Source organism: Schistocerca nitens, chromosome 9 (assembly GCF_023898315.1).
Source record: "Schistocerca nitens isolate TAMUIC-IGC-003100 chromosome 9, iqSchNite1.1, whole genome shotgun sequence".
NCBI lineage: Eukaryota > Metazoa > Arthropoda > Insecta > Orthoptera > Acrididae > Schistocerca > Schistocerca nitens.
In genome coordinates, this window is record NC_064622.1 from 386,475,375 (window position 1) to 386,499,588 (window position 24,214).

The following is a 24,214-nucleotide window of genomic DNA, read 5'->3' on the forward strand; positions in this document are numbered from 1 at the left end:
TTCATCTGTTTTGAATCCGTCTCAGACAGCTGTTGGAACTGACAAATTACAAATCCAAAAGATGAAGTTTTTTGGAGGGGACAACAGGACAAGGTACATAATTTTTTTTAAAGTATCTGTCGTTTCTTCGAAATTTTTCTAACCTTCCCACTGGTTACACAAAATTTACATTTTGCCATCCTATGAACCACAGAGGAGAATTTCAGAGCTAGCACAAGGAATTACACCTTAAACTTCAAGCAAGCATCATGTGGTGTAGTGTAGCACAAAATTTTGCTGAATACACATAGTGATTTCATTTTATATTTATGATTTCAGTGTAACAAGTGTTGTACCCTTTTTGGACAATGAACCCCGAAAAACTACTGGAAAGACTGAATAAATTATGCAGTAAGAAGAAGCCACAGATGGTGTGAAATCTGATGATGAAACAGTGGTAGAATATCAACATGTCCCTGATTTAGAACTAGACTGTGCTCCCAACTAAAGTGATGTACAAGGAGATTAAATTATTAGTAAATGTAATGTACACTGAAGAGCCAAAGAAACTGGTACACCTGCCCAAAATCATGTAGGGCCCCCACACAAGGAGATTAAATTATTAGTAAATGTAATGTACACCGAAGAGCCAAAGAAACTGGTACACCTGCCCAAAATCATGTAGGGCCCCCACAAGTACGCAGAAGTGCCACTACACGACATGGCATAGACTTGATTAATGTCAGAAGTAGTGCTGGAGGGAACTGATGCCATGAATCCTGCAAGGGTGTCCACAAATCCATAAGAGTATCCAGGAGTGGAGGTCTCTTCTGAACAGCATGTTGCAAGGCATCCCAGATATAATCAATAATGTTCATGCCTTCGGAGTTTGGTGACCAGTGAAAGTGTTTACACTCAGAAGAGTGTTCCTGGAGCCACTCTATAGCAATTCAGGACGTGTGGGGTCTCACATTGTCCCACTGGAATTGCCCAAGTCTGTCGGTATTCTCCATGGGCATGAATGGATGCTTACATGTGTGTCACCTGTCAGTTGTATATAGACGTATCAGAGGTCCCACATCACTCCAACTGCACCACACCATTACAGAGACTCCACCAGCTTGAACAGTCCCCTGCTGTCAAGCAGGGTACATGGACTCAAGAGGTGGTCTCCATACCTGTAAACATCCATCTGCATTCAATTTAAAACGAAACTCATCCAATCAGGCAACATATTTCCAGTCATCAACAGTCCAATATCGGTGTTGACGGGCCAATGCAAGGCGTACAGCTTTGTGTCGTGCAGTCATCAAGGGTACACGAGTGGGCCTTCAGCTCCGAAAGCCCATATTGACGATGTTTCGTTGAATGGTTCACACGCTGACGCTTCTTAATTGCCCAGCATTGCAATCTGCAGTAAGGTTGCACTTCCGTCACATTGAACAATTCTCTTCAGTCGTCGTCGGGCCCATTCATGTTGGATCTTTTTCTGGCCGCAGCGATGTCAGAGATTTGATGTTTTACCAGATTCCTGATATTCACGGAACACTCATGAAATGGTCATACAGGAAAATCCCTACTTCATCGCTACCTCAGAGGTGCTGTGTCCCAACACTCACTCGCTCACAGACTATAACACCACACGTCCAAACTCACTTAAACCTTGATAACCTGCCATTGTAGCAGCAGTAACTGATCTGACAACTGTGCCAGACCTTTGTCTTATATACGTGTTGCCAACAGCAGCACTGTATTCTGCCTGTTTATTTGTTTCTGTATTTGAATATGCATGCCTATACCAGTTTCTTTGACGCTTTAATGTATGTCAGGAGCATTTTTTTCTTTTTCCAAAAAATAAATGTGACCAACAAAAGCACTGCGAAAGTAACACCTGGTCTGAAACATGTTGATAGGGACATTACTGTGTAGTCTATGCCTTTGTTATAAGTGTTCCCTGTTCTCTTTTCAAGTTCATGGTTTGAACAAGAAGAATCAAGAGCATAGAGAATAATAATTAACTAATTTGTTTACATGCATCCATTTTTTGATTGATTTATAATCAAGTGCAGGGATAAGTACAGTCTAGGAAATCTTTTAACAACTGATGGAAACTAAGAAATAGACGGTGAAGATGCAGGTTCATACAGCAATATCCAACATGCCTCTTGGGTTTGGGATAAATGTTTTTGCACTGTATGATGCTCATAATACAAGCAATATTTAAATCCAGAGGACAGACTTAACTGGTACCTAACAAATCGTAAGATAACATGATAGAAGAAGAAATAGATGTCAATTTGTAGGACAAAGGAGATCCTGCATTAAAGTTGAAGTTTGACACAGCTTTGAAAGACTTGTGATAAAATGAGGCTTAAGGGACACACAACATTTCTTTGGAATTTCTAAAATCATTAGGAGAAGGAACAGCCAAGCACCTTTGCAAAATAATATGAAGAATCGGCAAGATTGGAAATTTAATGTCATACTTTTGGAAGAATATCATCCATGCAATTCTGGAGATAGCAAGAGTTGATAATTGTAGAGGCTATTTCATTACCAGCTTTAAAGTTCATGATTCCAAGTTGCTGACCAGAATTAAATACAGAAGAATGAAAAAGAGAATTACTTTCGCTTTAGAAAAGGTTACAGCGCCAATGAGGCAGTCCAGACGATACATTTGATGATAGCAACAAGCCTTACAAAAAAAATCCAGACACTTTAATAAGATTTGTGAACCATAAACAGGTGTGACAATGCAGGGTGGTGCAAGATGTTTGAAATACTCTCAAGGTACTGAAACACCAGGAGAGAAGTGCTCTGATTACAAAGAAAGTAAAGCAGGGCTGGAGTCCAGGCAGCAACACCCCCCCCCCCCCACTCTCTCTCTCTCTCTCGTGCGCACGTGGTACCGCTATCTTTGGCTGCTTGACCAGAATGCCTAGTGTGTAGAGATGTGTTACTGAAAAATTTGGCACTACGGTGAGACCCTTCCCTTTCTGAGAAACAAAAAGTCACTCCTATGTGATACAGGCTTTTTTCTTTCCAAGAACCACTTACCCTTCCAAACAGCAAATCTTCAAATAAATCAAACAGCAGGAAATAGATGTGTTTTGCATGGTTATACTAAAAATATCCCCACCGCTAATTTTCTCTTCCTGCACCAAGTTTGCTTACTAATGACATGCCCACATTAGCTGCACATGTTACATTATATGGTAATAATAGTGAAACTTAAGAGGTAGGAGTGTATGAGATCAAACATGTCAGAGTTTTGAACATGAACTTACTGTGTGCAATAAAATACAGTAAAAGCCTAATACACTGCAATCTGATATAGCACATATTTTGATGTAATGCAGAATGAAAATCTTATTACAGTCTGCATGTGTCATTTCTATAATATTTACCCCTTGCAACCTTCAAGCCCTGAGAAGAAAGAGGTGTACAGATAACCGAAGCAGAGTATTAACAATCCCAACCATGGGTTTCTCTTACTATCATTATATCAGGGCTGTCGGGAAGAAATCTGAATGCACTTCTCACAGATAACACCGGACACAGTGGCATGTTGTGTCACTTCTCACCAATTATTAAAGCCCAAACTGAAAAACTTAAAAAAAATGGCTCTAAGCACAACAGGACTTAACATCTGAGGTCATCAGCCCCCTAGACTTAGAACTACTTAAACATAACTAACCTAAGGACATCACACATATCCATGCTCGAGGCAGGATTCGAACCTGCGACCATAGCAGCAGCGCGGTTCCGGACTGAAGCGCCTCGAACCGCTCGGCCACAGCGGCTGGCTGCAAAAGTGACATTGCAACACACACTTTATTGTTATCAACAGATGGATTTCAAGCTGGGAATGCCACTGAATTAGCCAAATGACTTCTGAAAGAGAAGGAAGGTCTTCCAATGGTGAATTTGCTTCACAATTTCCTGAAATTTTACATATTCCATCCCGAACCGTCAGTGTAAAAAATTCAGAAAATATGGTGGGTTTCAAAATGAAGACAGAATTCCTCTCCTCCTCGAAAAAAATAAATCAGTTAGCCGTAAGCCGAAGTCTCTATGTTCAGGTTAAAGTAAAGGCCCTAGATGCCTCAAGAATGTAACCGTATCATTACAGTTCACGTACAAGCATTCAAAAATGCTTACAGTTCGGTTCCTGAGCGAGAAAGCACCTGTGATCAGTTAGCTGAGAAGTAGCTCTACAAATACAATATCCCTGTCAGGCTAATCCAGCTGCTGATGTAGTCAGAAGATGAATTTTTGCCTCAAAACACAACAGCATTAATTCAGCCTCTGTATAAGGGTATCATCCAAGTATTTGAAGCTCATTATCACCATAAGGTAAATTCAGGTGGAGAAAATGTTCTTGGAATTTATAAGTCCTCAGAATCTAGTGTATTCATTATGCTTGACATAAATCTGGCCCCTGACAAGAACATCTCTAACAAGTGTTCCATTGAAGAGAATGCAACAGCTGAAGAAGGTAGTTCCCAGCTTCCAACAGCAGTAACATCCCATCTCCACATGGTATTCTGCAGTGCAATAGTGATTTTAAAGACTCTGAAGGCAGGGCAATTACCAATCATGAGGAACCATGACAACAACATTATTGATACTGTTCAAAATGAAAGAGGTCAAGTGGTCAAAGATAAGGATGAAGTAGTGATTATATGGATGGAAAGAAAGTGAACCAAACAATATTTATTTGTTACAGATGATGTACATAAAACAACATGCACAGGAGAAAATAGATGAAATGGCCTGTCAATTGAAGATGGCTGCTTCATAGCAGCAGAAAAATGATCCTTCAGTAGGTTGCAGATAGTGTTTTAAGTATGTGTGTATTTTATACAATGCTATGCAGTACAGTATTTGATTTGGAACTACTGTAGTGTTGCTGTTTGATCATCATTTCAACTTTGCCCAATTGCTGTACACAAAAGATCTTTAAATGGTATATTTCTAATGTTCTTTAAATTTAAATACTGTACAATGGATGGAACAGTAGAACATTGCGTTATGTACTCTTCCAAACTTCTCATGTATAGTTTTATCATTTCACAGATTACTCTCACATACCAGAGTTATGCTATAATGCAGAGGTAAAATATTCAACAAGAGGGTTACGCATTGCTAGTCATGGCCATGACCTTTATGTGATTTTCAAGGCAATTTGGAGAATAAAGGGATATTTTTTAATATTTGATTCAGGATTTGGAAAGAGTGGCAAATTTTACTTAGAAAATGATACATTGTTCAAGGTCATAGCCAGATTCAATGAAGTCAAATAAGCAAATATGTTTTTAATTCTAGTAGCGATTAACTCTTAAACAGGGGAGGGATACAGCAAAATACAGTGTTAGATACAATTTGGAAAGGGCATAAGGGGTGATGTATCATTACCACCAACCATGATTTTAAAGGTAATTATAGAAGATCATTCGAAAGTTTACTTTTATTCCAGGGAAACCCCTTTTTATGAAATTGTATTTGGAAAGAGGGAAGAGAGATTTGAGCTTTAAGTTTTAATTAATGTGTTTATTGTCAAAAATAAGCACATCATAATTAGAACTAAAAATATATTTGCTTATTTGACCTTCACTGAACCATGCTACCACCTTGAATAATTTATCATTAAATTTGATGCTCTTATCAAATCTTAAATCAAATACTGGCAACGCATTCAAAATGCCTAATTTCTAGAGCACACGGAGATTCCTTATAATAGCACAGCCAGTCAAAGATTTTTCTTCTTTTTCAGTAATCCAAATCTAAATATAAGGACAATGTGTGTGACTAGTAATCAAAACATCCTAGGTCCCGGATTAGAACCTACCCATTTCTTCAATTTTTAATTAAAAAATCAGCAGCAATGGCAGCCGGAAACTTCCGGTATAATCTGCCAACAGCCTTGTCAAAGAGGGAGGAGGAGTGGACAGAGTTTCAGGGCGCTCTGCTGCCCTTGGGTTGGCATCTGAAAGGGTATATCACAATTTAAATGAAGAATTAAAGGTGAAAAAATTATCTGCAAGATGGGTGCCGCGACACTTGACACACGTGCCGTCGCCATAGCAAAATTACATGAACTAAGGTATGAATTGTTGGCACACCCATCATATTCACCAGATATGGCTCCGTCAGACTTCCATCTCTTACCAAAACTGAAAATTTTTCTTGGTGGATGAAGATTCACTTCAAACGAAGAATTGATAGAAGGAGTTAACAACTATTTTGCAGGCCTGGAGAAAACTCATTTTCGAGATGGGATCAAGGCACTGGAACATTGTTGGATCAAGTGCTTTAATCTACAAGGAGACTCCAATGAAAAATAAAAAAATGTTTCAGCAATCAGCAATGTAAGTACTTTTTTTCTATTCAGCTCCAAGAACTTTTCAAACCACCCACACACATCCATGGTAGAGGCAGGCACAAATTTCAAATATTGAAAGGCCTTGATCACATAATTCTTTATTAAGCATTATGTGTTTCAAAATTTCATCTGAGTGAAGCTGTGGAATGAAGAGGACAAGAAAAATTAATTATAGCAAATATGTACATAATGATACAAGTATGCATCTAAGTATTCCAACAAACAGAAATTTCAATTAGTATTCTACTTACATTAAAATCAAACTTTAATACAAAGCTCATGAAAGAGGTCACAGAGACTAAATGTAACACAGATTTCATCCCATCTAAGCGTACTTGACAATGCTGAGGTCTATTCGAATAGAACCAGTGCCAAACTGAGTGTAGCATTTAAGCTATCTAAGAAGTGAACAAAGGCCAGTAGGTGGTGCTAGCATTAACCATAGAAAGGAAATCAAAGAGTAATTTTACAGACTTATATGCTTTCTGTTTAAGTACATGTCAGAATCTCGTGAACAACTTCACAAAATTACATTTGTGCTACTTTTATGGAAGAGAAACTCATACAGTAAAAGCATGAAGTGTGCGTCATTAAGTAAAACCGTGAATAACATTACAGAGAGTGTCTCTAACCAAAGATCACAACAGAAGACATTTGCAACCAGTAACTGTTGTGTTACAGTATAGTATAAAACCAATATAGATAATAATGAAAATATAAGTTGTGAAGGACTAAGTTTACAATCATCACTAAATAAAATGTTACAAATGAAGTCATACTACAATAGACAAACATGTAATAAATGATATATCAATCAGTGAGACAAGCCCAGATTAGTGGCAACAACTTGAAATAAAAAAGTAACTATCATACAATAAAAGGGATTTTTCTAATTTTTTAATTTAGTGTTAGGTTGTCTAACTATCCAGCTGTTATCGGTTTACAGCAATCACAAGAAGAAATGTTACGTGAGCACAACCAACTGTAATCATTACACTAGTCGAATAGACAGTGGATGATGTGTAATATAACCATTTAGGTAAGCCTAGATGAATGGCAACAATTTGAAATAAAATATTACAATTATTTTCCTTATTTTATATTAAAAAAACTTAAAGGTATAATATCAGATATATATAATAGATCAGCTAGTATATGAACGAGGACATACAAAAGAAACCTATTAGCATATTGTGGTTGAGGATGTAAAGTCAGTATCATTGGTTGACAAAAGACTGATGCCTAGGCAATCTTAATGCTGAAATAGTGGTCATACTATTTAAAAATTAATGGATTACATTTGGATTTATACGGAATGCAATGCGAACATGTACAACAGTAGGAAATTGTAGGACCATATATGTGAAAATAATCTAATTGAATTGCTAGCAAAACCCTAACGTTCTACATTTGTAAGGTTAACCACAACGTAATATACATGTAATGTAATTATACTTGATATGAGAAGTTAAAATTACTGTGCCCTATAATGAGGAACACATGCGAGGAAGCATGCAAGTGTTGTGATAAAACTGTACTGAATAGCATGAAGTACTAATATTGGTGAAATGCAAAGTACCGATGCACTACACACTGCCTGTAATTAAACGAGCCACACTGCATACTAGATACATCGTGCTGGCAGCTTCCGAGAACAGGTCTTCATCTCTTGGTGTCCAGTGAATCTATAGATAAAGCCTGGCAAGACAGCCTCATCAGACTGGTCATGAAAATTTTGGCACCACGTAACAGAGCAGAAGATACTAACATATCTGCAGCTATAATGGTTGCATCATATATAGCTCACAAATTATAGATGATTATGGCTAATCTAAGCAACCTTAGTGCAATTGGGTCAAATCCGAGATACATTTCATATGATGTCTTCAAATCAATCTAAGAACAAGTTCTCACTGAAAAACTGCTCATTAAGCAACCAATGCATCTGGCAGATACATTGTGTATATATTTCAAATTCTTCCAAAATATCTAACAGGCGACAATGAGAGGTGACATGCAACCTCGAGTCCTTTGGCTATTGGCAACAAGCCATGCTGCTTCGTTTTCAAATGCTGTCCCAGAAAACTGGCATTACTAGGATACGAGTGCTCTCTGTATTTAGTATTGAAATCTCTTCCCATCTTATCGATATAGAAGTTATCAAGTCTCCACATTGTATCTTATGTACATCTGGTTTACTAAAAATACTCCTTGGTCCCCGGCCTACATCATGACATAATTGCATCTGTAAATTACCCCTCATTTTAAATAAAATATTGATAGCCTTTTGTCACAGTGGGGACCATTGTATACTAGACTAATAAAACAACCTTTTTATCCCCTTTTTTGACTACCTTGGGTTTCTTCTTCTGTATAGAATAAAACAATTTATGACTATTTTTAGCTTTATACTCATTTGCTATAGCCACTTCAACAATCGTCTGCAACTCCTTATACCTTGCCTCCTGATTTTACATACCAGGTGATCAAAAAGTCAGCATAAATTTGAAAACTGAATAAATCACGGAATAATGTAGATAGACAGGTACAAATTGACACACATGCTTGGAATGAAATGGGGTTTTATTAGAACCAAAAAAAAAAAAAAAAAATACAAAAGTTCAAAAAATGTCCGACGGATGGTGCTTCATCTGATCAGAATAACAATAATTAGCATAACAAAGTAAGACAAAGCAAAGATGATGTTCTTTACAGGAAATGCTCAATATGTCCACCATCATTCCTCAACAATAGCTGTAGTCGAGGAATAATGTTGTGAACAGCACTGTAAAGCATATCCGGAGTTATGGTGAGGCATTGGCGTCGGATGTTGTCTTTCAGCATCCCTAGAGATGTCGGTCGATCACGATACACTTGCGACTTCAGCTAACCCCAAAGCCAATAATCGCACGGACTGAGGTCTGGGGACCTGGGAGGCCAAGCATGACGAAAGTGGCGGCTGAGGACACTATCATCACCAAACGACGTGCGCAAGAGATCTTTCACGCGTCTAGCAATATGGGGTGCAGCGCCATCCTGCATAAACATCGTACGTTCCAACAGGTGTTTATCAGCCAGGATGGGGATGATGTGATTCTGTTAACATATCGGCGTACCTCTCACCTGTCACGGCAGCAGTTACAAAACCAGAATCATGCATTTCCTCGAAGAAAAAAGGCCCGATAACGGTAGATGTGGTAAATCCAACCCATACCGTGACTTTCTCGTCGTGCAATGGAGTTTCCACGACAATTCTAGGATTTTCGGTAGCCCAAACTCTGCAGTTGCGGGCGTTGACAGACCCTCTGAGTATGAAATGAGCTTCGTTGGTCCATAACACGTTACTCAACCAATCATCATCATCATCTGCCATCTTTTGAAACGCCCACACCGCAAATGCCCCCCACTTCACTAAATCGCCAGGTAACAGTTCACGATGCCAATGGATTTTGTACAGATAGCATCGGAGGGTATGCCTCGGTGCCAACCAAACAGTAGTGTATGGAATGCCGGTGCAACATGCGACCGCACGATCGCTTACTTCCCCGTGCATAGACGAACCTGCTACAGTCTCCATTTCTTTCTGAACTGTCTCAGCAGCATTACGCCTTGTGCTCGGTTGGCCACTACAGGGTCTATCATCTAAACAACCCGTGGCTTCGAACTTTGATATCATTCCCACCACAGCTGCATTTGTCAACGGACCTTTACCTGTTCGAATCCCCTTCCTATGGCGATAGGATCATAGTGCTGAACTAGCACATTCCCCATTCTGATAATACAGCTTCACTAAAAGCACCTTTTCAGGTAACGTCAACATGCTGCGACAGCTGACACATCTGATTCTCTCTCTCATTATAGCTCCTTTTATACACAATTGTCATGCGCAGTCACTGACATTTTGCTGTCCAGCGCCATCTGTCGGACATTTTGTGAACTTTTTTTTTTATCCTAATAAAACCCCATGTCATTCCAAGCATGGGTGTCAATTTTTACCTCTCTATCTACATTATTCCGTGGTTTATTAAGTTTTCAAATTTATTCTGACTTTTTGATCACCCGGTATAACTACATGTCAGAACCTTGTGAACAACTTTACAAAATTACATTTGTGCTACCTTCATGGAAAAGAACCTCATATACCAAAAGCATGAAATGTGTGTCATTAGGTAACACCGTAAACAATGTTAGTGGAAGTTTTTACTCAATCAGAATAGAAGACATTTGCAACCAATAACTGGTGTTGTACAATATAAATATAAAACTGATATAGATAATATCGGTTGAAGTGGGTGTAGTAAGTGGGTATAAAGCTGGAAGCATTTGTAAATGGTTTTACTCTACACAGGTAGCCAAAAAAAGTCATTTTGTTAGAGTAATCTACAATGGCCCCTCCGTGACAAAATTGTGCAAGTTCTGAAAAAGGCTAATATCAATGTTTCATTTAAAATTAGAGGTAATTGGCACATGCGATTATGGTACGACTTAGGATGGAAACCAAGGAGTTAGCCAGGTATATATGAGATACAATGTGGAGATAGCAGTAATTTATATATTGGTAGAATGGGAGAGAGATTTCGGTCCAGATGGAGAAAGTATTCATATCCTAGCAATGCCAGTGCTCTGGGATAGCATTTAAAAACAAAGAAGCATGGCTTGTTGCCGATTGCCAAAGGACTTGAGGTTTCACATGCTGCTTCTCCTAGCTGTCTGTTAAGACATTTTGGAAGAATTTGAAATCTACACACATCACATCTGTCAGTCGCGTTGGTCACTTAATGACCAGAAAGTTCTCAGAATTCATGAGCTATATGAGATGCAACCGTTATACCACTATATACGTTAGTATGTTCTGCCCTGTTAGATGGTGCCACCATTTTCATAGCCAGTCTATGGTGGCTGTCTTGCCAGGCTTCCTCTATACATTCACTGGACGCCAAGAGATGGACCACTGATCTTGCAAGCCGCCACCGTGGTGTAACTACCTCGCAGTGTAGCTCCTTTAATTATAGACTATGTGTAGTGCATCGGTACTTTTCATTTCACCAATATTAGTACTTCATTCTATTCATTTGATTTACTTTCTAATTTTATCACAACACGCACATGCTTCCTCACTATGTGTTCCTCATTATGGCCACAGTAATTTTAACTTCTCATACCAAATAGAATTACATCACATGTGTATTACGTTGTAGTTAACCTTACGAAAGTTGAATGTTTGGGTTTTTATAGCAATTCAATGAGTTTATTTTCTTATATATAGCTCTACAATTTTGTACTGTTGTACATGTTCGCATTGCTTTGCATATAAATCCACACGAAATCAGTTTATTTCTGAATAGTATAACCATTATGCTTTACTAGAAGAAGGGATTGGGATTGGTTGGTAGGGCATATTCTGAGGCATCACGGGATCACCAATTTAGTATTGGAGGGCAGCATGGAGGGTAAAAATCGTAGAGGGAGACCAAGAGATGAATACACTAAACATATTCAGAAGGATGTAGGTTGCAGTAGGTAGTGGGAAATGATGAAGCTTGCACAGGATAGCGTAGCATGGAGAGCTGCATCAAACCAGTCTCTGGACTGAGGACCACAACAACAACAACAACAACATCTTTAAGTTTCTTAATATAAAATAAAGAATTGTAATATTTTATTTCAAACTGTTGCCATTCATCTAGGCTTACCTAAATGATTATACTGATCATCATCCGCTGTTTGTTCGACAAGTGTAATGATTACAGTTGGTCGTACCCCTGTAACATTTCTTTTTGTGATGTGGTGAACTGGTATCAGCTGTATAGTTATACAACCTAACACTAAACTAAAATGTTAGAAAAATCCCTTTTATTGTATAATAGTTACTTTTTTATTTAGAGTTGTTCCCACTAATCTGGGCTCTCCTAAATAATTGTTATATCATTTATTACAGGTTCATCTATTGTAGTTTGACTACATTTGGTGATACTTATGTAACATTTTATTTAGTGATGGTCCTAAACTTAGTCCTTCACATTTTAATGCCATTCGTATAAGGGTTTTTCTTCCATAAAGTAGCACAAATGTAATTTTGTCAAGCTGTTCATGAAGTTCTGACATGTACCTAACTGCAATGCATAGAAGTTTGTAAAATTACTCTATGACTTGCTTTCCACAGCTAATGCTAGCGCCACTTACTGGCCTTTGTTTACTTCTTTGATAGCTTAGTTGCCACATTCAGTTTGGCAATCCTACTATCCGAATATATAATGAGAGTGTCAAAAATGCCTAGATGAGATGAGGTCTGTATTGTAGTCAATGTGCTCATTTTCGTGAGCTTTGTACTAAAGTATGATTTTTATGTAAGTACAATACAAACTGAAATTTCTGTATATAGGAATATTTAGACGTATCTAAAAAAAGATGATGAGACTTACCAAACAAAAGTGCTGGCAGGTCGATAGACACACAAACAAACACAAACACACACACAAAATTCAAGCTTTCGCAACAAACGGTTGCTTCATCAGGAAAGAGGAAAGGAGAGGGGAAAGACGAAAGGATGTGGGTTTTAAGGGAGAGGGTAAGGAGTCATTCCAATCCCGGGAGCGGAAAAACTTACCTTAGGGGGAGACCAAGAGATGAATACACTAAACATATTCAGAACGATGTAGGTTGCAGTAGGTAGTGGGAAATGATGAAGCTTGCACAGGATACAGTAGCATGGAGTGTGTGTGTGTGGGGACACACACACACACACACACACACACACACACACACACCAATATTTAGATGAATACTTATGTTATTACGTACATATTTACCATCATTAATTTTCTTGTACACTTCAATCCACAGCTTCAGTCTGATGATGAAATTCTGAAATGCATAATGCTTAACAGAATTGTGTGATCAAGGACTTTCTATATTTCAAAGTTGGTACAAGGAACATAACTGTGAAGAAACCACAGAAGTTTTGAGGGAAATTCAGGAATACAGACATACAAGTCACTTAGAAATGAAATAAATAGGAAGTGCATGGAAGCTAAGATGAAATGGCTGCATGAAAAAGGTGATGAAATTGAAAGTTTACATAACCTTCAGTGAAATAAAAATTAAAGTGCAATAAAATTAAGTGTGCAATGGAATTCCACTGTTAAATGTAGGGAGAAGAGAGAACAGTACACTGGAGGTCGCTATGAAGGAAGTGGGGCGAGGGGGGGGGGAGATTTTGTTGTGATGCGATAGAAGACTAAACAGGAGTTTATCAATGATCCAATATTGGAATTTAAAAGAGCTTTGGGTGACTTAACATCAAATAAGGCAGAAGAGATTGACAACATTCCATCAGATTTTCTAAAGCAATTCGGGAAAGTGGCAACAATCAGGAAAAAACATCATTCACACAATTCCAAAGACAGCAAGAAAGTTAAAGGCACCAGACAGGTATCCTGACATTGCAGCCGATAATAATAAGTCAAGAGTTGCTCATAAAATTTGTGGTCCTGGAAAAAGCATTCAACCATGTAAAATGGTTCAAGATGTTCGAAATTCTAAGGGAAACACAGGTAAGCTATAGGGAAAGGAGGGTAGTACACAGTACATACAAGAACCAAAACAAAACAATAAGACGTAAAACGAAGAACAAAGTCTCTGGTTGAAAGGTGTATGACAGGGATGTAGTATTTCCCCCCAACTTTTTGATCTGTATTCTGAAGAAGCAATTATGGAAATAAAAGGTTAACGAGTGGGATTAAAATTCAGGGTGAAAACATCAATGATAGGAACTGCTGATGACACTGCTTTCCTCAGGGAAAGTAAGGAAGAATTACAAGGTACGTTGAATAGATTGAATAATAATGAACACAGAACATGGAACTGAGACTAAATTGAAAAAAGTCTACAGCAGTGAGAAGTAGCAGAAATGACAACAGTGAGAAACTTACCAGAACTGGGTATCACAAAGTACACAAAGTTAAAGAATTCTGCTACCTGGACAGCAAAAAAACCCATGATGGATGGGGCAAGGAGGACATAAAAAGCAAACTAGCACTGGCAGAACAAGAGAAGTTCAGCAGTATCAAATATGGGCCTAACCACACACAAAGGAAATGGGACAATTTTAGTCAAGCACTGCTTGTTCAAACAGTGTTTCTGTTAGAGTATTTGTACCAAGAATTTGAGGCAGGTTTGCTAGGATCCTTCTACAGATTTTTTGAGTCAAAGTACTTTCACATGCCACTGTAATGCCACAAACACTCCAAAACATCTTCACTAGCAGTATGTTTTAACCATGTGACATTAGGAAGTTCTCTGGTTACTAGCATCCACAATACTACTACACTGGAGAAGCCCAATGAATTTAAGGTGTACCAAGGAACATCCATTAGCCATACACTGCAATCTCTGAAGTATCTTTTTTCCATAGAGCTAATGCACCAATTGACACAAACACACCAATATCACCTGGCTTTTCTGCTGGCCTGTAACTTTTTGTGGTACATAAGCAAATCCACTTTATTACAAGAGGAAGAGGCTGTACATGAGCACAGAGGAAAAGGATGCAGAATGAAATCAGCTATGTTCTTTTGTAAAGCAATAGTCCCAGCATTTGACTCTTACATGATTTCAGAAAACCAAAGTCAAGATGGGAGAATGGGCATTCGAACACCACTCATCAAGAATGTAAGTTCTTAGTTTTACTTACTGAGCAACTTCACTGTTAATAAGCCCAGCCTGTTGTATGCAACTACATACTGCAGCTTATAACATTCTGAATGGTTTTAAAAGATTTTTGATTCATCTATTGGTAATCCAATATGGCTTATCAGTGCTTTTCATTTTGTGGTAGTATGGATGTTGAAGTCTCCCTGAACATGGCGTATTAGTATGAATGAGATGTCTTTTAAGGTATTTTTATCACATCAATGCTACCATGGTATCTAATGACACATCCACTGACAACTGCTCATTTATGACCACTGTCCCACAGTATATCACCTATGACACTGCTGCTTTTATTGGTGAGACTGCATCTTTTCACATTGCATTACCCACAGAAGGAGGCAGGTGACAACAATTCTTGTTAAATGACAATATATCTGCCCAGAAAATTCTGAAGTAGTTGCCACAATAATTCCAGACCTAGAAACTATTGTTCCTTACTTCAACAATATTTTGTGTCTGAAGTGTTACATTACATTCAATTCCAGTGCTATTAAGCACAAATGACAGAAAAAATATGTGTGAAAAACTGATGGAAAAAACACTTCTCGCATATTCTGCTCGCTACACCTGAAGAGAGAAATTTGACATGTTGAGCCTCATCCCTTACAAGCTGCAACAGAACTTACTTTCAGGATTTGCAAACATCATTGCCAGCAGTTCTTTCTTCACTTCACCGTCTGCAAATTCAGCATCTACACTGTAAACCCACGATCTGTTACTGCCACAGTTTGGTTTCAAGTCCATCCATGGTGTCACTGCAGACAAACACACTACTTTAACAATACCATTCAATATTGAAAATGAGTAAAGATGGAGGTATCATAAAAGGTGGTATATCAGTATCAGGTAACTTACCAAAGTGGTTTGCACATAATTTCAATGTTTTGTCCCTTCGCATAACAACTCTGACAGTATTTTTCGTAATATGCCTTAGTAGCTTTACTTCTCCTGTACCTCTCTCTTTCCATTCAGGTGGAGATTCTGATTTGTCATAGCGAAACAATTTTGCCCGCCTGTAACAAATTATACCAACATCATGAATTTGAAATGTTTTTTAAGTGGACTATTTTCGGTAGTCAGCTTAAAAATTACACAAATTTACTGACAATATAAGGAAAAGATAGACTGCTACTCACAGCAATTATGACACAGAGTTGCGGGCAGGCACAATGAAAAGACTGTCTTTTCGCTGTACCTGTTTGCAATTCATGCCATGTTTACAGTGAGTAGCAATCTATCCTTTTCCTTATATTGTTGATATTCCAACCTGGAGTTTCCATTGTTCAGCACTTAAGTATTGCAATTATTTGGAATAATAATAAAATTTAATACCGACACACTACTGGCAAGAAATATCCAAAGCAATTGATAATGAGGCAATAGCAAATAAAAGGAATATATGATGGAATGAAATATATGAAGCAGCCATAGCAGAGAGGAGATAGGTCAAAAAATAAAAAAGGAAATGCTCATAGAAAATGCTGAAACCATGGGTATGAGAGTTGTGATCGATTAACCTAGTCTTGTGGATAAAAATGAAACTGGCAAAGGTTATTTAAAACCAAGAGTACAGGAACTGATTATGGTTCACCAGTACAAGGGCCATTCAAATGAAACCCGGTCACTAATGTAAAGTAACTGTAACGATTTTACTAACTCAAAAATGTAGTTATACACAGTACACACACTCAAAAATAGTCACCAAAACCGCCATTTGAGTATTGCACATTTCGACAGTCAGTTGATGGGAAACCCACTGGGTGCAGATTTTTCGAAAATTCAAATGCTGATGCATTATGGCGTAGGTGGTTCCCATGCTAATACCTGGTAAACGATGGATCTCGTCCATCGTGATTCTGCAGTTGTCCACAACTAAAACATTCACCTCTGCAACGATTTCCAGAGTGATGATGAGCCTGTCAGGGACGAGATTTGTCTTCCAGTGACTTGTGTCCCTCAAGGAATCGTTTGTGCCATTCCACAACACTTTAACAACTAAGATTGTACTCACCATAAACTGCCTTCATCCGTCAATACATTTCATGGTCTCTAACTCCCTCCACCGCCAAAAATCAAATCACTCCTCGTTCTCCCTGCTTACTTGCCTGCCTGTTTGATAGTGGACGATAACTTGTGTGACCACCTTCTCTTCAGTGTGAAACCACACTGGTGCTAAGCAACATCAAACGGTGCGCACGCGTCAGTCTCTCTACCAATAGATGGCGCCACCTTATGTGTAAGGGAAAGGTAGATGCACTGACCAGGTTTCATTTGAATGAACCTCACACATGGAGGAACATTAAAGAAGTAATGTTTGCATTCAGCATTTGAGCACTGACATCTTTCAGGGTCCAAAAAATTTCGAAATGAAAATATTCCCTTTTAAGTCAACAATAGTCTTAGCATGCAGAGGTACACAGCCATGCATAGAAAAGGTACTCCCTTATAGTTTAATATGTGACAAGCTTTCCCAATGCACTTATCAGCTCATTTATTGAGTTCTTGACAAAGGTTGAACAGCCACCTCTACGATTTTGTATGTAAGTCTTTACGACACAAACGTTTGCTGTCAGTATATGCAGCACCATCATCTAGTCCAGAAAAAGAACACACTGTCCTCGGATATCTGGTACCAAATGCATCTTAGAACTCTTTTCAGTAGGCCCCTATTGAAACCTGACATTTAAAGCTAAATGGGGACATATCAATTTTACACAACACTGTCACAAATCTTAAATTTAACCTGAACACACATATTTCCAATATTTTGCTTGCAATGTGTGACTGTTGACCAAGTTAAGCTGTGTCTGCATTTATTTATAACAAATCAAAAATTCACTTGAGAAATCTTCAAAATCACAAAGAGGTAGAATTGCTGGTCGGTACTCACATGCAGAGGGCGAAATTAAATTTCAAAACTATCAATACACATATTTAAAAGCTAAAAACTATTCCCAGCTTTTAAAACTATTAATTCTTTCCTCGCAGAGGAAAGAGGAATAGACTGTCAAAAGTTAGAAACTTTCAAGCCTTATAATTTCAAAATCTGGGATCTTTTACAACTTTTAAAAGTATCATGAGTAATGAAATTACACCTGCTGACAGTGACCAACTGTATCTATAACCAACTGTATCTATTTCACCATTTCTCAAAGACACTTTTGTAACAGCCTAAATAATGACATCACACTATCACATTCATTATAATCCACAAATCATACTGAAATAAGATTTGTTTAAGAATGTTTCAATTTCTTATCACACAATTCCTCTATATTAAATAAAGCATCTTCTTCCAGAAACAAGATACTTTGACAATAAGTATTGGACATAGTTTCTTCCTGCTTCTATTAAATTTTGTTATGACCTGTCTTACCAGAAAATAGGAGTCAAACTGCAATAGCAATGCACTCAGGAGATGAATTTCTTATATAAACGGTTTGCTCCATATACAGTATATTCTTCCATGAACACACTACTTCAGTGATGCAAACTTTTCTGTTTGTCTTAACTTATTTATTTATCATGTCATAACTAAAGAATACAGAATCCAAATACATCTAAGAACAAAAAGATGAGGACAGACAACTGCAGAACAGAGTCTGCAACTTCAAAAACAGTGATACTCACTTTGGTTGTCTTCTGTGGCACCCAACACTAGAAAAAAAGAGGCCAATCCTTCCATTCCATAAGCATCAACAGAAGAAAATTTGTCCAACGGTGTCAGTGGCCCATACATTGCATGCTGATGTTGGCAATTCATTGATATCAGTCACAGCCACTCAGTTGACTGTATACGGTAACCAAAGGGTAACACTGAATCTAATTATTTTTTTCAGTGAACATTTGACTTGATTAAATTTATTTTCAATACGGAAAGTGCCAGAATAACTTTCACTGATCTCACTATCACAAATTTTAAGGACAGTTACCAATTTTCATATTTCTTTGCTTGGAGAGGAAAATGACTGACCTATGAAGGCCAATGTTAAGTTGAAATGTAATTATTCGCTTGTCAGTTGGTAAAGCCAATGAATTGACACAAAAATAGAATTGCCGTAACAGACTGATGTGTAGCAAAGCCTGGGGTATACATTATTCATCATTGCAATAATCTACTTTTATGTCTTATTTCCCATTTTGCCAAAAATTCTGGTGTTTACAGTCTAACCTAACAGAACAAAATACCAACTTTATTTACAAACCATAGAAAATTATGAATGGGAACTATGGCTATCAACAACTGATTCCTAATTCATAATATACAGTTCCATCAACCAACATGCAAGATGTTACAAATAACGGCATGCACTGCAACAGCGGCATACACTGGAAGTGCACTTTAACTGAAGAATTCAAATTGTTGTTTCAGCACCTACTATGTATATCATACCCAAAAGTCTCCACTAACACTGTGCATATTGTAAATACGTAAGGTATGTCAACAGCCAGACTAATTTTTGCACAATTTGTTCTAAGGCAATGATGCAATATCTTAAGCATTCAAACAACATACAAAGTTCATATTTTTTGAGTGGTTCAACCCTAATGAGGTCATATACATAACAGTTTTTATAAATAAAATGATGGTTGGATCTACACTGTCTGGTTACATTAAGTTCTACAAGGTACTGACCGAGATGAGGAGCCATGCCAACTCCTGTGTTGTGGCCAGCTGCTGTAGGTTTCTTTGATAAGAGTGCAGAGCCCAAACAGCCTGATGGAATCAAGTTAAAATCTGGGGAGTTTAGAGGGCAGGGGAGACACTGTAAACTCATCCTGGTGTGCTCCAAAACACGCACATACACTGCGAGCTGTGCAACAAACACACTAATATTTCCAACAAGAATATGACATAATGAAAGCGCATTTGATAAAACATCTGCAAATCAAGCTCTTTCCAAAAATAGATGTGAGCCCCATAATAAATGGTTTATCTGATTGTGGAAGTCAAATGGCAGGAATAAAGCATTCACATCAATCAAGTTTCGCTAAGAGTAAAAATTACAGTCTCAAGGAATCATACATGTTGAGTCAGTCACATTATTCAGAGAAATTACAAGCTGAACAATGAGAAGTAGAGTACCATGAACACACAGTAGAGTAGAAATCTTATCCTTTCCTCAAAAACATCTTATTACAATGTCAATACAGTCTTTTGCTTTACACCCAACTTGAAAAGTTAGTGGGCGTTAAGGGAAAATATGGTTACCAACTCAGCTCAAAAGTATCTTGTGCCCACGAAAGAGAGCTTTACACAGGCAGCATTGCAAAATTCTTTGCCATATCATCAAAAATGGAAAAGCTCAACGCACAAGAAATTCGAAATTACAAACAGGCAACAGCAATTTGGAGCATTATTAGTCATGAGTGAATAAACCCAATAAGGGAAATCACACTCAAATCCTTGGTGACAGTGAGTGATGATATTAAATTCAAATAATTGGTTATTAAATCCAAAAAATTCTTTCTAACAGTGCCAGGAAACACAAAGGAGGCAAGAGGACCATCAAAGGCACATCCATTAGACTTACACATTGTATACTCCACTACCAATCATTGGTTTTAGCCGAACCATCTGTTAGTGATCTCACAATCGTCATGTCACTGGAATGAAGTAACTCTTCTGGTTATGTTGTTACGTTATGCAAAGAACCAAAATCTTGTGCTGATGTGGTATTCACTCCCTTGAATTACCTTAACAAAGGGGGAAAGAAAACAGGTGAGAGGATGAAGTACCAGTACGTTGTTGTAAAATCCATTTCTAATAGTGGAGATAAGTAATTACAAACACATCTCCCTCCTTCCGGTGTTCTCAAAATACCTGAGAAGATAACTCACACCAGAATATTGAACCATCTCTCTGGAAACATTTTAACACCTGCTCAGATTGGCTTCCATTGCACCATTTACATTGAGAGAAAGCAATATATAATCTCTCATACTCAGTTTCGGAAGAAGTAAACAGAAAAATTACTCTGCTGGCATTTTGTGTAAACATTCACACATGTTCCCAATAAACACTGATAAAGTTTCATTTCAACAATTTAATACTCTTACTGATACAGAAATTTGTTTGACTACATAGTGCAGCTTTCGACAGTGCACAATAGTTCTGAGCACCCTTGACAGTAAATATCTCTGGCAATATTTTCTTGAAAGAAAAAAACTATACCACATTGTACTCATAAGTGAAATAATAGAACAAGATTTTGTGAGCTATTTTCATATATAGATAATTTGATGCAAATTCAGTCAAAAATACAGTCACCTGGAAAAAAAAGAAGGAAAAAAAAATCAAGCTACGCTTTTTATACCTCTGCAAGTAATTGCATGTAATAGCATACCAACACAAGTTCTCAGAATATGAAATTTCTGTTCTCCTATTGCTTTCCAATAATTTAAAAATTGAGGGCAAAGTTGACATTTCTTGTAAAAATGCCAAAAATAGCTATTTTTAGCCCACTTTTACATGAAAGTATTTGCTGCAAAACTAACCATTTTAATTAGAAAGGCCATGTTCTATACCACCTAATAAAATTTGTTTGGTTTTGCAACACGAGCATATAAAGTCCTAAAAAGCTATGACAAGGTCAAGGTGCAGGAAAAATATGCCCATATTCTGATGGTACTCAAGTTAAATCTGACAGTTTGTACAGGGTGTTTATAAATGAATATCGGGGTTTTAACACTTTATAATATTTATTACTTTATACTTTTTTATACTTTTTATATAAATGATATGTCAAATGAAAGAGCAATCAAACAGTTTTACCAAGAACCTTATAAATGTTCAATGTGAGCACCATTTGTCACACCACACACATCAAGGCTATAGCCAAGTGCTGGATAGGCTGCAAGGGGCCCAATGACAGGGCTTGCTTTGCATGGCCTCCACGTTCCTAATGCCATGTGATTTTTTCCTTTGGGGCTTCATCTAGGATTGTGTGGACATGCCTCTGCTACCAGCAGACCTGCCTGAATTAAGAAACCAGATTGAAGTAGCTGTTGCTACAATCACTGAAGACACACTTATCAACGTTTGGGAAGAAGTCAGCTATAGACTTGACATGTGCCGTGTGACAAATGGTGCTCACATTGAACATTTATAAGGTTCTTGATAAAACTGAATTGCTCTTTCATCTGACATATCATTTATAACTGTAAGTTTAATATAATAAAGATTATCAAGTGTTAAAACCCCAATATTCATTTATAAATACCCTGTATTATGTCTCTCAACTGTTCAGAAGTTTACGGGGAAAGTAAACGAGTCCTAATGAACAGGAACTGAGCTCAAATTAGTAAAACTCAGAAACAAACAGCAAAACATCGTCTTTTTTAAAAATTACATCTCGAAAACATTCAGCTGTTTAGAACACTTCTTATAAAAAATGAAAGGGCATAAAGAACCCAATAATAAGGATGGTGTTCTCTCTTTTGTATCTCCAATAATTTGAAGTAATCACTTGAGTTTCTCAGCACCAATATGCAGTCTGGAATTTAAAAAATGCATGCAACATGCTGTGAAAAATGTTCTGGATCATAAGCTGTAGCATCTGTAGTTGCCAGATATTTCATATCTCATGATCCACAAGTAATTATTGTCTAAGATCAATGGATCCATACCAAATGGGACACTCTGGACACTAATAAGATGACAGTGGATGAATTTATTGAGAAAATGGGAATAAAAATTTGGAATCTGTCTTACCAACAATACATTGCCAAACTTGAAAGCTTGCATCTTAAAGCCCTTAAATGTGATCTAGAGAGAGACAAGCATATTATTCTAATAGAATTTGCCAAAAATTGTTCATTCAGGATGCAGTGCAAAGCTTCCACTGGGAAAATAAAGCAACAATTGTCCATTTTGCCAATATTAGAAGATCGAAGCTACGAGTTTTTGCATTGTCGAAGATTGTCCTGACAAGACACGTGTACTGTTAATGTTTTTATCAAAGGTATATACGTAAATACACAGTTTGCTCATATTTCTCACATCCTCTATTTCAGTAATGGCTCCAGTGCCCAATACAAAATTTTTAAACATTTTCTCAAATTGTGCCAGCAAGTCTTGAAAAGGCACCTTGTGATGGGACTGAAGGTACAATCAACTGATTTACAGCAAGAGCAAGCTTGCAATGGTCAGTTAATAAGGCAGATTCTTGTGCTATACATCTGCTTTGCTTGTGCACTGAGAGCATTAATGTCATTACTTTTCCTCTCATCAGTAAAGAAAAAAATCTGAACAAAATAATGGATCCAAATTGGTGCCAGAGACAGGGATTCATCTGACATTATTCTGAATGTCTTGTCTAGAAATTATTACAAGCATATGGAGAACCACCTAGTAAAGGTAACATCTTAGACCATCTAGCAACCCACCCACCATGGTTTAACAGCCATGTTAGAATATTGCTCCATAAACAAAGAACTTCATCTCAGATTCAATGTAAGTCAAAACCTAGTCGCTAAACAAAAACTGAACAAAATGAAAATGAGTGAGGAGAGCAGTTAGAGAAGTATTTAATTGCTGAAAGTAAAATTTTGTCAACTGATCTGAGTAAAAACCCTAAGAAGTTTTGGTCTTTCATAAAATGAGTAAGCAGTTTGAAATCATTTATTCAATCACTCAGACTATGCTAGCACCAAAATAGACGATAACAGACAGAAGGCGAAAATACTGAATTCGATTTACCAAAATCTTTTCACAGCAGTCTATCATAACACAGTCCCTTCTTTCAATCGTTGTATGAATGTCAGAGTGTCAGATATAGAGATAAGTCTGTTATTAGGTTATCTGTCTTGAGCTGACTGCAATGTAAACAATTACAGCAGACACGTTTCACTTTTATTTACAAAGCATCTTCTGTGGTATTCTGTAAATTGGATACACATGTTTGTACATTTATTTATTTTTGATTCTTTTAGGTTAAAAACAGCATTTTCTTTATAAAGTTAGTCTGCAAGCTACTTAAGGTGTGTCTTTACATAATCTGCTCCTTCCCCTCTTGCTAGCAGTGGTTGGTGTCGACAGGCTTCATTTCACATCTGCACTTGGCAGTTTTGGCATTTTGCATAATTTCCTGCACTGCACTATTTACAGTTGACTTTCTTAACTGTTTTTCATTCATC

General features: G+C 37.4%; 1 protein-coding gene across 1 annotated transcript in view; it reads right to left on the reverse strand.

The window, feature by feature from the left end:
- The window catches only part of LOC126203765 (ran-specific GTPase-activating protein-like), a 34,875-nt gene that overhangs the window by 5,469 nt on the left and 5,192 nt on the right, over positions 1-24,214 (reverse strand). The window contains exons 3-4 of the mRNA XM_049938133.1: positions 15,932-16,089; positions 15,703-15,831 (exon numbers count right to left, since the gene is read on the reverse strand). Of these exons, the coding sequence (XP_049794090.1) occupies positions 15,703-15,831; positions 15,932-16,089 (287 nt within the window). The remainder of the gene's footprint in view (positions 1-15,702; positions 15,832-15,931; positions 16,090-24,214) is intronic.